This window comes from Chenopodium album, chromosome 11 (genome assembly GCF_948465745.1).
Source record: "Chenopodium album chromosome 11, dcCheAlbu1.1, whole genome shotgun sequence".
NCBI classification, from domain to species: Eukaryota; Viridiplantae; Streptophyta; class Magnoliopsida; order Caryophyllales; family Amaranthaceae; genus Chenopodium; species Chenopodium album.
Genome location: NC_137844.1, coordinates 4,958,266 through 4,971,034, shown reverse-complemented (window position 1 = coordinate 4,971,034; position 12,769 = coordinate 4,958,266). Strand labels below are relative to the sequence as shown.

Sequence of the window (12,769 nt, the reverse complement as noted above, 5' to 3'; positions counted from 1 at the left end):
ACTTCACACTTTATACAAATAGTGAAAAGCTTAGTTAGTCTTCAAAGACGTTTAAGTGACTCATTATTTTATTTTTGTCCGAATAAAGTTCCAAGAACTTTCAAATTACAAGACTCTTAGGCGTTTTCATGTATCAAATTGGTGAAAATATAGAATAATTACTCATGGTTTGGTTTAAGTTTAGATAGTTGGGTAATCCTTGGTCTGCTATCAATTAAATTCTTATGAAAAAGCGAAAAAAAAAAAAAAATTCCAAAGTTACAAATAATAAAAATCAGAGGTAGTATATTTTTGAAAAGAGGATCCAATCTTCAATCTTTTACTCAAGTACCAAAGGTTATAGAGGATCCAAAACTGACTATTGAACACAGCCAAAATAAAAAGAATAAATTATTCACTTTACAGCAACCATGCTTCAATAAATCACACTTAGAGCCTGTTCTCATACGTTGAAATTCAGTTCAGTTCAGTTTAATTCAGTTCAGCTCCTAATTTCCTTCTCTTATAAAATATTCATTTCATTTCAGTTCAGTTCAACTCAGTTCAGTTCAGCTGAGTTCAGTCAATGAGAACAGGCCCTAAGGAATGAGATTGACAATATCAGTATTAATATTACAATTTCTATACAAAAGAATGGCCAAAATTTTATGATGTCATCTTCAGCTTTACATTACAGATTAGTGAATAATAGATTAACAGATACATACAAAGATGGTAATATGTTATAGTTACAACTTACAAGGGATCAAAGTGAGGTGCTCGGAAACGATCCCATCAAGATCACATTATCATTATCCTTGAGTCCCTTTTCTTGTCTTGAAATTGAGAACATACGTGAAAGGAGTCCGGATTTTGGATCAGATTTCTTCACCAACAATGACGAAAATCCTGAAGCACTGCCAGCGTTCGCAAGCGGTTTCAGGACTGCTCCACATGGGCACTCCTGGAGTTTGTTGAGGCAATGCTTATGAAAGACTGATTTACAAGACTCGCATCTCTGAATTTCCTCTTCCTGAAATATAATTTACAGAATGACTAGAACCAGTAAGAAATCGTGTTATCCTAAAAAGAATACGGTATACACTCAATAAGAATAATAATAGTAAATAGTCATTTCACTTTTGTGATATCAATTAGACACAAGTCTATTGATAGCAGCGCTCTTACATTTTTGCATTGCTAGATCTCAGCATACTTTTCATTCAAGTCCTAAATAAGTGTTCCTAAGCCATTTACTGATGTCAAAAACCAATATTCAGATTGAATTATACCTTTTTTTTTTTTTTTTTTTTTTTTTTTGTGGGGGGTTGAAAGATTGAAGTATACTTGAAAGTTAAAATATCACAAGATATATCAGCTGATAAGTTCCTCTCTTAGTTTTCCCTCAACTTTTATTTCCCCTTTATTCTTGACAAAAGCGAGATTTCAGGTGTGGAGACAAGTTAATGAGTGCTTGAGATATAAAAGTGCGACAAACATTTATACCTGAAAAGGAAAGATAAGAGAGGATGGGTTATCACAAGCTTGTCGAGCACCACAAGAAACACCAAGGTCGCAGCACTCAAGGCATAACTCTGTGATGTGCTCCTGGATTTTCTTCGACACAGCTTCTAGAATCGCCGGAAGTGCTACATAAGTGCAAAGTCAAATATCAGCTCATCTTAGTTATGCAGGGAGGATAATAGACTTTCTATCACAGGTCACTCGCAGCAAAAATTAAACTATACAAAAAGAAGGGGGATAGAAGAAATTGAATTTTTAAAATCAGAATCATCCAGCAGGTCAACTCTTCAGACTTCAGTTATTTACTGATAACTGCATCTAGCCATGTAGCAAGTGCCATCTCGTACTATCCAGTTTTTTTAACAAAAAAAAAGGAAACCACACACGCACACACACCATGCACGTGCGTGCGCCATACAGCTCTGGCCCATAAGTTGGAAATATTACAAACTTAGTAGTACTACGTATTTATCGCACAGCTGTGGCCTATAAGTTGGAAATAACACAAGCTTAGTAGTACTATGTATTTATCTTCAGAATGTGCAGCTTAATCAGAGCCTCGCAAGTCACAATGTAAGATCAAGCCCAAAATTATACAAAGTAAAATGATGATAAAAACTCAAAAGAGCATTAACCAATAAAAAAAAACAGGCATGAGTAATAACATGCACAAGACACACAGAATTTGACTCATGTGAGATGGAGAGTCTTGGGAGCTTAATATATCAGCAAAGACCTGAAATCAAAATCTCAAATTCTTGTTTCTTAATCAGGCAGGTGCTATTATTATACCCAAGTCGTGATTAAAGAAAACATAAATATTACAAAGCCAGAAATTTCACATTTTCCCAAAACTCCCAAAAGTACATTCCAAACTTCCAAAGAGAGAAATTCAAGTTTCCTAAAATCCCAAGTGAAATACACACTTAAAGATGGTTAATTCGCTAAAGCTTTCGACCAAACCAATATTTTCAAATTACTTTCTTTGTCAAATAATACCAATCCTCACACTTATGCCTTACATTCATCTTATCAGTCAGATGCAGAGTAATCATTCAAAAACTCCAAATAACGAGAATCCAGAAAAGGGTGAGACCTAAACAAAAAATTCACATAGAAGGATGCAGAACAATGATGTTGCTTGGAATCCCCATGGCTTCATGCAATCCACGTATTATGATAAATGCAAATAACAATTCAAATATCACAGTATAACATTATACATTTTGCAATAGTACCTACTACCTCCGTTACAGGTTATGTGCAACGATTTGACATAAAGCAGAGAGGGAAAATGTCTAATCGTTACACATAACCTGTAACGGAGGTAGTATTTCTAGGGTGTTTTTTTTTTTTTTTTTTTTTTTTGGTGGGGAAGGGGGAGAAGGTGGTTATACCTGCAAATGCTCCTTTTGAGAGATCATCAAGATCCCTTAGTGCAAAAAAGTCATTACTTTCAAGAAGATATTTCCGGTATCCAAGTCTTCTATAGATAGATCTACGAAAAGAGCAACGAATGTATGGAAGCATTGCCCCAATTTTCCTCCTAATACCCACAACATGGAGCAGTGCAGGGACACGAGAAAAGAGTAAAGGGTTTGCTGCACTCACACACAGCATTGGCTGCCAAATGAAGAAAAAAGTCATCAAGCCCAAATCCCAATATTAATATACATAAGTTGAATAACTGTCAACCACAACCTGGAAGCAGATACCCAAGCAATGGCAACAACAAATACAGACTGTAGAATAGGCTACATAAAGCACCACTAGTAAAGAGACTATAAGCTTGATACAGCTATCAATAACACAAAATACTAGAGCCCATTCTTAATCCATAATTTTATAGATCAAAATTTGGACAAATAAAATTAGTTGTAAGAAATACCCATTACCCAGAGTATTTAATGAAGCTCCAGGCAAGATTGATACTGTTGAAATTTATTAAGATTCTCAACTAACCTTGTCAACAATTGAATCCAGGAATGACTTGGCCATCTGAGAAACTGGGTATGGAGTAAAATCCCAGTTATGTAAAACTCTGGCTGGCAGAACTGCAGTTTCATTTGTATGACACGAAGAACAAAATAGCTGGCCAGTATATTCACAAAGTCGTGGTTTACCCCAACCAAAGGTCTGCACAATTCCTAGCATGCGATTCTTACCATCGCCAAAATGTGTATGGCACCCAGCACATGTATAATGCTGTGTATCCAGAAGCTCTTTTACGGACTTGTGGGATTGAATATTAACTATCAGTGATATGGTCTTCCCTAAACTAGGAACTCTTTCAGTATATGTACTCATATTAGATTGTCGCGTCACATCATTTGACCGAGAGGAACTCATAAGATCCTCTGGCGGAGAGAGAAACCAAATCAGAGCACTTGAAGGACTGGAACAATACCTGGATTGGAGAATGGAGCATAAACATTCTTGGATAAGAGTACTTCTCTCTGCAACGACATTTGGAGATGTGTTACCAAAGAATTTTCTGGATTCTTTGTCAACAGAAAACCACACAGGTGGAAGATTCCATTTTCGAGCAGCAAATAATGTTTTTAATTGAACATAAAGTGCAAAAAAGTCGCGATATCGACGCTCAACCTTCCATTGATCCTTGCCACTCCAAACCTGTATTATGTATACAGTGTATTCCTTCACCCCAACCAATCTTTCACTAAGTGGAATATCTCCCTTTATCTGCTTGGCACCCACTACCTCAATCCCATCAATCCTAAGTGGATGACGAATAACAGGGTTGCCATCATCAAAACCAGAAGTATGAGCAATGGATTCACCATCTCTTAAAGTTGACAAGTGCTCAGATTGGAACTCAATATTCCCCTGCTTCAACCTCCCCACAGGAGATTCACGTGTTTCTAACAAAATCTCTTCCATTTCATGTACAAAATCATCATAAAATGCATTCATCTCCAAATCCTTTCCCTGCAAAACAATATCAATTGAAGTCTAAATTTCAGTAGTCCACTAGAGGCGAGGCAGAAATGCTCTTTTATGTAAAGATTATATGACAAAGATAAATGTTACTTAAGTTTAGATCATTGGATTAAACACACCAATCATTAGATGAATAAATATATAAGAGAGAAATTAATGAGCTTAGAATCAGATTACCTCTGAGACCAACGAATCCCCATCCCAAACAAACAAACAAAAAGGAGAGAGGGAGAAAGGACTGAAAAACTAGCCATGAGCTATTCATTAACTTGAAATGTTTCTATGACTTCATGGCTTATTTACCTCCATCAGAAATATTACCCCAGTCATATCGTCCATTCGTCCCATACGTCATTCATTAACTTGAATTATATCAATTACTAAAATTAAGCAGAGCCAATCATAGTAAACATATGAACCAGCAATTGAATTTCAAACTTTGTAACAGTAGGACTGTTCTGTTTGTTAGTAGTTTTGCAACTTGAGGTTGGCAGTTAGCATATGCACCAATTGGAAAAAATTGCTGACTTGTGTCAACATTCCTAGGGCAGTGATGATAACTAAAAGATGATTGGATAACAATGATGTGTTTCAAATGTTGTGTTAGCAGGAATTCCATGCAAACCTAACATATATGTTAACAAAATAGCAACACATCATGTTTTACTACGGTAGTGTCGGAAATCTTTGTGGAAAGAAAATTCAAAGAACGCAAACATATTGTGTATTTTCTAAGAAATAAATCAGCTAAAACCTAAAAGTACAGTCAGGTTTTATAAAAAATTTCCTGAAACATTCTGACTTGGTGAAGTCTATATCCTTGCTCATGAAAGTAATGCACCATAAGATATTATCAAAGAGCTAATTCTAATAAACTAAAAGAGCTCATTCTGACAGCAATGCAATGATAGTAACAAACATACTCAGCATTAAACAAATAGACAACTATGTCAAGCCAAAGCAAATTAAGCTAAAAGAAGCTGTATCTCTTCCAAAATTGACATACCTTGCTGCTTGTGGTCTGACCTCCACCTAGATTTAAGTCACCATGTGTCCTCCCCTCTTCACTCTCAAGCCATGTCAAGGCTGATTTTGACACACATCCCTCAGAAGATTCCACTTGAGCACCTTGAAGTACATCCAACCTATACTCTCCATGAACATAAGCTTCACCTGCACCATCATCAGGCAGAGGAACCAAGAATTGCTGTGGAATCGGGTGGTCATCATGGCCACTTTTTGTATCACGAGTTATATCCACGATCTTCCTTTCTTTCTCATCTCTCATGGATTCAGTATCTGCCACAGCATGCAACGTAGCACATGGCTTTTGAAATACATTGTACACAGAACAATTATCAAGATACTCATCCAGTTCATCATTACTGGTAATCTGTTTGCACCTTGAAATGTCCCTGGAGCCCTCTGTAGCCCCTGCTTCCATAATTTTTGAGGAATGAGTATTCGTGGTTGAACTAAGGGAACACTCTGATGATCTATCAACTTCCAGGACATCATTGCGGTCCATAGAAACATCCCTTGCATTCCTTTCTTCCTCATGCCAATGAAATTTTTCATTAGATATTGACCTCATCAAAGCCAAATCTTCAGAAGTAGTTTCTTTTTCACTTGATTGCTGCCGCAACCAAAAACTATCAGAAAGTTGTGTTGTATTTTCCAATCCATCTAACTCAAAGTCATCCCAATCATTAGATCCAAAAGCCACAGACGAGTTCATAAGCACCGAATTCCCACATCCGACATCAACATCACTATGATCCACTACATTTCTCATATAATATGCATTATGCTGAGATCCTTCATCCGAACCATAGTTAAACATAGAATCCTCACCCTCAGAGTGATCATACCTAGAAGACGACTCATCCTGTTCTCTGCATCTCTCATCCTCCATCTCATCTGCATGATTATCATCCAACAAGTTCTCAGCAGCACTTCTTGCAGCAACAACTCCTTGCAATAGCGCATGCTCCACACTTTTTAGAAGTACAGCTAAATTTTCTTTCTTCCCTACCTCCCCATCAAACACCTTAGACCCTTTCAGCTCGGCTTTACCCCCCAACACTCGCATATTTCCACAACTCGACGAAGAAGTACCCCCTTTATCCAAAGCCACCATCTTCCCCTCAACCCCACCCACCACAGGGCTCAAACCTTCCCCCTCCCCTTTCGACTCGTGAAAATCATCACTCAAACTACCACCTAAACCCGATTCCCTAGATAATAATGACCGCGTAATCCCCTCAAACTTTCTAGGAACCCTCTCCCCACCCAAACTAAAACCCTCCAAACTCTTGAATGACCCAAAATCAGAATCCAACGAATCATGGTAAAACCCCATTGAACTACACACACTAGGAGTACCCATAACCGAATTCGCACTACAATATCGATCAAACTCCGATTCTCCACACGAAGAATACTGTGAAGAAACTGGAGATAACACATCCCCAATTTCCCCACCATCAGATTTCTGAAACCCACCATCCAATTGTTCTGGAGAGGTGACTTCCTCACTAATTAGCCCCCTCTCCATTGAATCTTCAAGTGAAACTCAACAAAATTCAACACAATATGTACATAATTCAGAATTTAAAGCTATACCCTGATTTCAACTAATCTGGGAATTGGTGATTTCTTATAGTATGTCTACTTGTACAGTCTAATTTATGTATAATTAAGCAAAATAATTGAATTCAGAAAGTGGGTTTGATTGTATTACCTGAAATATTGTGACAGAAAGATAAACTGGGGATGCAAATCGATAGATTTGACCTTTGAAGGAGTGAGATGATGGGGAGAAACCTGAGGATGGTGCGAATGTGTTTATTTGTTTAATGATTGATTTAATTCTTGCTAATTTGGTACTCCGTATGATGGTTTATTGGTGTGCACTTCCTTTTGGTGTAGGCACACATTACGGCTAACTACAAGGCCTTCCGGGTGTTTAATATACGAGTCGAGGTGACAAACTGACAATCGGGCCGATCAAGGCTGGGTTAGGAAAATTTTGAAGAGGGTCTGCTGGCTGGCCTGCCTAGTGCCTACCTCTTATAGAGAAACAAGCCAAATATTAGATTGACTTTTGAAACTTGCTATATGCCTAAGTCGGGTACATGTATACAAAGGTTTTTCACTTAATTAATGATATTTTTTTTAAAAAAAAGTTATACATATTAATTTTCACTTAATTTTTCAATCCCTTATTAACAATACGAGTATAAAATTAAAAAAAAAAAAAGGTTATAAATAAAATTGGTAATTTGTAAAATTAAAACGGATGATATATTAAAAAAAAAAAAAAAAAAAAAAAAAAAAAAAAAAAAAAAAAAAACTGATTAAATTAGGCATTTTGAAGTGTTTGTTAATTTTTTTTTGAAATATACCAAATTGTTGCATGATATTAACTTTTTTTTACCAAATTATTGCTGGAGTAAGTAACTTTTTTTTGGCCGATAATAAGGAGAACAAGCTATTTAGTCCCCCCAACCCTAGAATAATTGACATTGTCGAATTTGGCACGCTCAATTATAATTAAATATTAGTGAAAATTATATACATAAAAAGTTTACATTAAATAAAAATTAGGAATTGAATGTTAATAATCTATTCATCACGACGATTCCAACAAGTACGCTCAAAACTATATTTTTTCTTATGTATAAATCACTAATATTAGTCAAAATGAATTAAGTAAATATGAAGTAGAGTAAAAGGTCTATTCCAAAAAAAAAAAAAAAAAAAAAACAAAAAAGTGGAGTAAAAACTCAAAATATTTTACTTAAATAAATACGGAAGGGAGTACTAACAATACAATACTTTAATTTGCCTTTGAATGAGCTTTTTTTCAAGACAGAAGATGGACAGCAAGCAATAACATAATTAAAATTGTTTATATTTAACATTTATTATCCCACTCATAAAGAAGTGATAATGGAGTTTAAATTAAAGACCTAAATTCCTTAGCATACTAGGATTACTAGCTAGTAGCTATGAGTCTATGACACATAGAATAAAGCCATTTTTTTGCTTGTTTGCTTACTACCACAAGCAAAGTATCCATAAATTCTCTAGCCTCACTTCTCCATATCATCTTCATGTAATTAGCTATCTCCAAAATCTAGCATTTCCCACCCAATAACTCTCTCATACATACTAACCAATAACAATGCATCATATATTGTCCATACTCTTTGCACTATTATTAACAATCCCTTCATTTCCTTTGTGTTCTAGTTATAACCATAGTAACACTTGTAGATCCTATTGTGGTAACATATCGATCGACTACCCATTTGGGCTCAAATACGGATGTGGTCACCCAGGCTACCGCGATCTCCTATATTGCATCAATGATGTCCTCATGTTACATGTAGCTTCAGGGTCATACCGAGTTTTAGACATTGATTACACCTTCCAAGCACTTACGTTGCATGATCCTCACTTGTCGACGTGCAACTCGATCGTGCTTGGGTCCAAAGGAAACGGGTTTGTGGTCGAGTCGTGGCGAGCCCCGTTCTTGACTCCGGCACCGGATAATGCCTTTTTGTTGCTCGGTTGCTCGGCTAAATCTCCACTCTTTCAAGGACTTCCATCTAAGCATTTGGCTTGTAGAAATGTTTCGGGTTTGGGCTGTGAAGACTATTATGGGATTTATGGGTGCCCGGCTTGGGGATCTTTCGGCCCAAATAAAGTGGGCCTAGGCCCACCAGAATGTTGTGCAGTAGCCTATGGTGAACTTGGGCCGAATCAAGGTATAAATCTTACTAAATTAGATTGCCAAGGGTATAGTAGTGCTTATAGCTTGGCACCTTTAAGAATTGATGGGCCACACGAGTGGTCTTATGGCATACGTGTGAAATATTCGGTCCAAGGACACGATACGTTTTGTAAAACGTGTGAAGCTACTCGTGGCACGTGTGGGTATAGTGGTGATAATGGAAATGAAATTACAGAATTGTGTTTTTGTGGCAATCAAAATTTAACATCAAGTTGTGACTCTACTACATCAGGTGAGTTAAACAAATTTAAATTTTACGAATAAAATTTCTGTAAGATACGTAGTTATTACTCTTATTAGTTGACTCTACTTTTTCTATGTAAAGTAAAACGTACACTAGATTACATCTATTTACATAGTATTTGAGTAATTTAAATTTAATATATAGTTGACAATTGTAGTTTCAATTTTGACAATAGCCAACTTCTAATATAGTATTATTTTGCAGTTGAATCAATGATATCAAAAGCCATTACTTTGAAAGCCTTGTCATGGAATGCCATAGTAATAATAGGTGAGTTTATTGCAATCTTTAATTTCCTCCACTTTATTCATTATAAAAAATATGAAGTACTCTATATGTGTTTCAAATTTAACTCCCTTTATAATTTATGCTATTGCTTACAAATTATCAAGTATATACGTGTTTTTATAAATACAAAGTATGTACGTGCTTTTTGAATTTTCCTCATGAAGTCACGATGAGGGTTTTCTAATGTTGTTTTTCTAACTCTTAAAAAAAAAATAAAAAATAAAAAATAGAGAAAAAGGAGTATATATACTTTATAACTAATGCAGCAATAAATTACACAAATTTATGCAGGTATTCTAATTTCAATGGATTTATGGAATAAAGGTTAAAAACAATTGCAAATTGAAGTTGCCATATTGCCAGATTCTAGCAGTACACATGATTCGATGAACGTGCTCATGTGCAATGCCCATAAACATACGTACGAGCTATTGAGAACATTGCAAATAGTTGTCTTTTTGGTAAAATGTAGTTACATTTTCATGCAACTTCTACAAAGTATTTGTCTTTATCTTTGTGATGATTTCTAAAACTACTTGTATAATTTACTGTATTAATTTGTAGTTAGTCATGATTAATTTCTTGATTTTTTGTTCTTCAAAGAAAAAAAAAATTGGTTTTTTTGTAATGTTCTTCACATTTAGTAGTAGATGTAGATGGATTCGAATATTCGATGAACATCTATTAGTTAGGTGAATATGTCAAATCTATACTAAAAGACGTTACTTCGTACTCAATATTGGGTCATATAAAAAGATGATGATAAGAGAATTCTAACCTCTTATAAGAAAGATGGTTATTTAATTATCTAAGCCAATTATCAACTATGTTATAAACATGAAAATAAATATATATAATTGATAAAAGTAATTAAAGTAGCAATTCAGTACAACGTTCGGGCTACAAACTAGTTGTCAATTAAATGTCAACAATATGGAGTATTTTACAAACTTGTACGGAATATAATGCTAACAATACGGACAATACACATGCTTAACAACCAGTACAAGTTAATCAACTATGCCTAAAAAAATTAGCAATTAACTTAGTCAATGAACCTTATGAAGTGCCAAAAAAATCATTTAAGGCAATAATGATGATTGATAATGAAGTTTGGTGGGATTTTCCATAAAACTGTGTGAAACCTCGCACGTGATAAAAAAAAATGCCAAAAAACTTTGGGCTAAAATAAAATCTAAAACTGGACCCACCTTGGTAATCGTAACCAGGCCCACTTAACAGAAACGAAAGGGCCTCATTGTAAGAAAATCAAACATGTGCAATTTACCCACTTACGTTTAATTGTAGCAAATGAACCCCAAATTGTTTAATATCGTGCAATAAACATCTATAAACTATATAGTACATCATAACATCATTATTTAAACAAATTCATCAAACAATGCTAATTTTGTATTCGTAACAAACATTCATATAGTGTTATGCCTACATTATAATTCATATTTCTTATTATTTCAATTAAATTGGTGTAATTAAGTGATATTAATTAAGTATGATGATTTTAATTTTTCAGTATTGTCATATTTCAGTGTGGATAACTTTTACTACGTTATTTTGTATCAAGTGATATGTATGAAAATGTAATGATGATTTTCAAAGTTTTTTGTTGTATACTCTTACAGTGCTATAATTATGATATTTATATACCGTATTTTAATGTGATTTGCTTAAATTTGATGCATAGGTTTTGATTGCATAATTATAAATAAATAAATTTAATAAAGGTTGCGGGGCTAATTTGATACAATCATACAAAAACTAATGGTGGGGTTAATTTACACATGCACTCAAAAGTGTTGAGGCTAATTTGCTACCTACTACGCCAATGAAAAACTCCTTACTTTGAGAATTTGGCAAAATCTATAGTTAACATGTAAGACAAGTAATTCAACATCAAAACTCACAGAATGCATAGAATCCAGAATATTTTGGTAAATAAAATATTCATATTTAGAATCTATGCATATTTAGAAAGAATATGCATAGATTTCTTTCTGGATTTTGGCTTAATTAATTTGAAGTGATGCACCAAATCTAAATTGAATGAAAATAGAAACATAAGCTAAATGCATCATCTATTTTATTGTAAAAACTATTGTTTTGATTATTAGATAGAACACTAGTTATTGATACTATCCAATACTCCAATAGTTTTGATTAATGGATAAATAATGGTTATTAATACTTTTCAATAGTTTGAATGGATAATTGTTTTTCAAAAAAAAAAAAAAAAAAAAAAAAAAAAAAAAAAAAAAAAAAATTAGTTTGAATGGATAATTGGATAGTATACCAGTTATTAATTAAGTTCCAATAATTTGAGTCATTGGATAGAATACTACCGTAGTTATTAATACTATCCAATAGTTTAGATTTATTGGATAGAATACTAGTTGTTAGTAGATTAGTGCTATCAAAATTTATCTAATGTTTATCTTTCATTCCTTCTTTTTTTGTCAAAATGGACTTGAAGTCTTGAATTGAAACGGTTTTTCAAGGTTTAAGTTCACCAATTTAGACTATAATTACATATACTTTTTCAGCTTAGCTTAACTTATGTTGATTTGAATTTTAGATAAACTTATTTGACTTTATTTGTCTAAAACTTGAGTACATATAGAGACTTTTTCACGAAATTTATCGGATGTGTTAACCAATTTTGACTAAATTAATTAGGTAAAATGCGTTAAGGAGATTATCCTCTAAGTGAATATTTTTTTTTTTTTTTTTCTTCTTACTTTGTATATTATGTTTTGAAATAAATTATTTTTATTTTATAAAAATAACAATCATTTTTTTTTTGAAAGAAAAATAATGCGTAGTAATCATTATAATAATGGTATGGAGTAAAAAATTTGAATACTCTCAAATAAATTTCCAAATAATAAAGTCAAGCCAAGAAGTAATTACAAAATCATTATCAAAATTTAATACGAGTATTTTCTTAAAACCTA

The 12,769-nt window shown here is 33.8% G+C and overlaps 2 protein-coding genes across 2 annotated transcripts; one reads left to right on the top strand and one right to left on the bottom strand.

Annotated features, from left to right (window-relative positions):
* Positions 1 to 377: 377 nt before the first annotated feature.
* Positions 378 to 7,974, bottom strand: LOC145567217 (uncharacterized). The gene is made up of 5 exons (XM_081626469.1): positions 5,471 to 7,974; positions 3,466 to 4,452; positions 2,901 to 3,126; positions 1,486 to 1,628; positions 378 to 1,012 (listed from the first exon to the last, which is right to left on the bottom strand). Exons 1-5 carry the CDS (start codon positions 7,019 to 7,021, stop codon positions 746 to 748), a joined length of 3,174 nt encoding a protein of 1,057 aa, XP_081482595.1. The 5' UTR covers positions 7,022 to 7,974; the 3' UTR covers positions 378 to 745.
* A 647-nt stretch (positions 7,975 to 8,621) lies between these two features.
* Positions 8,622 to 10,252, top strand: LOC145568333 (uncharacterized). Its single transcript, XM_081627762.1, has 3 exons — positions 8,622 to 9,497; positions 9,714 to 9,779; positions 10,089 to 10,252. The coding sequence occupies exons 1-3, from the start codon at positions 8,654 to 8,656 to the stop codon at positions 10,124 to 10,126; spliced, it is 948 nt and encodes a 315-aa protein (XP_081483888.1). The 5' UTR covers positions 8,622 to 8,653; the 3' UTR covers positions 10,127 to 10,252.
* Positions 10,253 to 12,769: the final 2,517 nt, after the last annotated feature.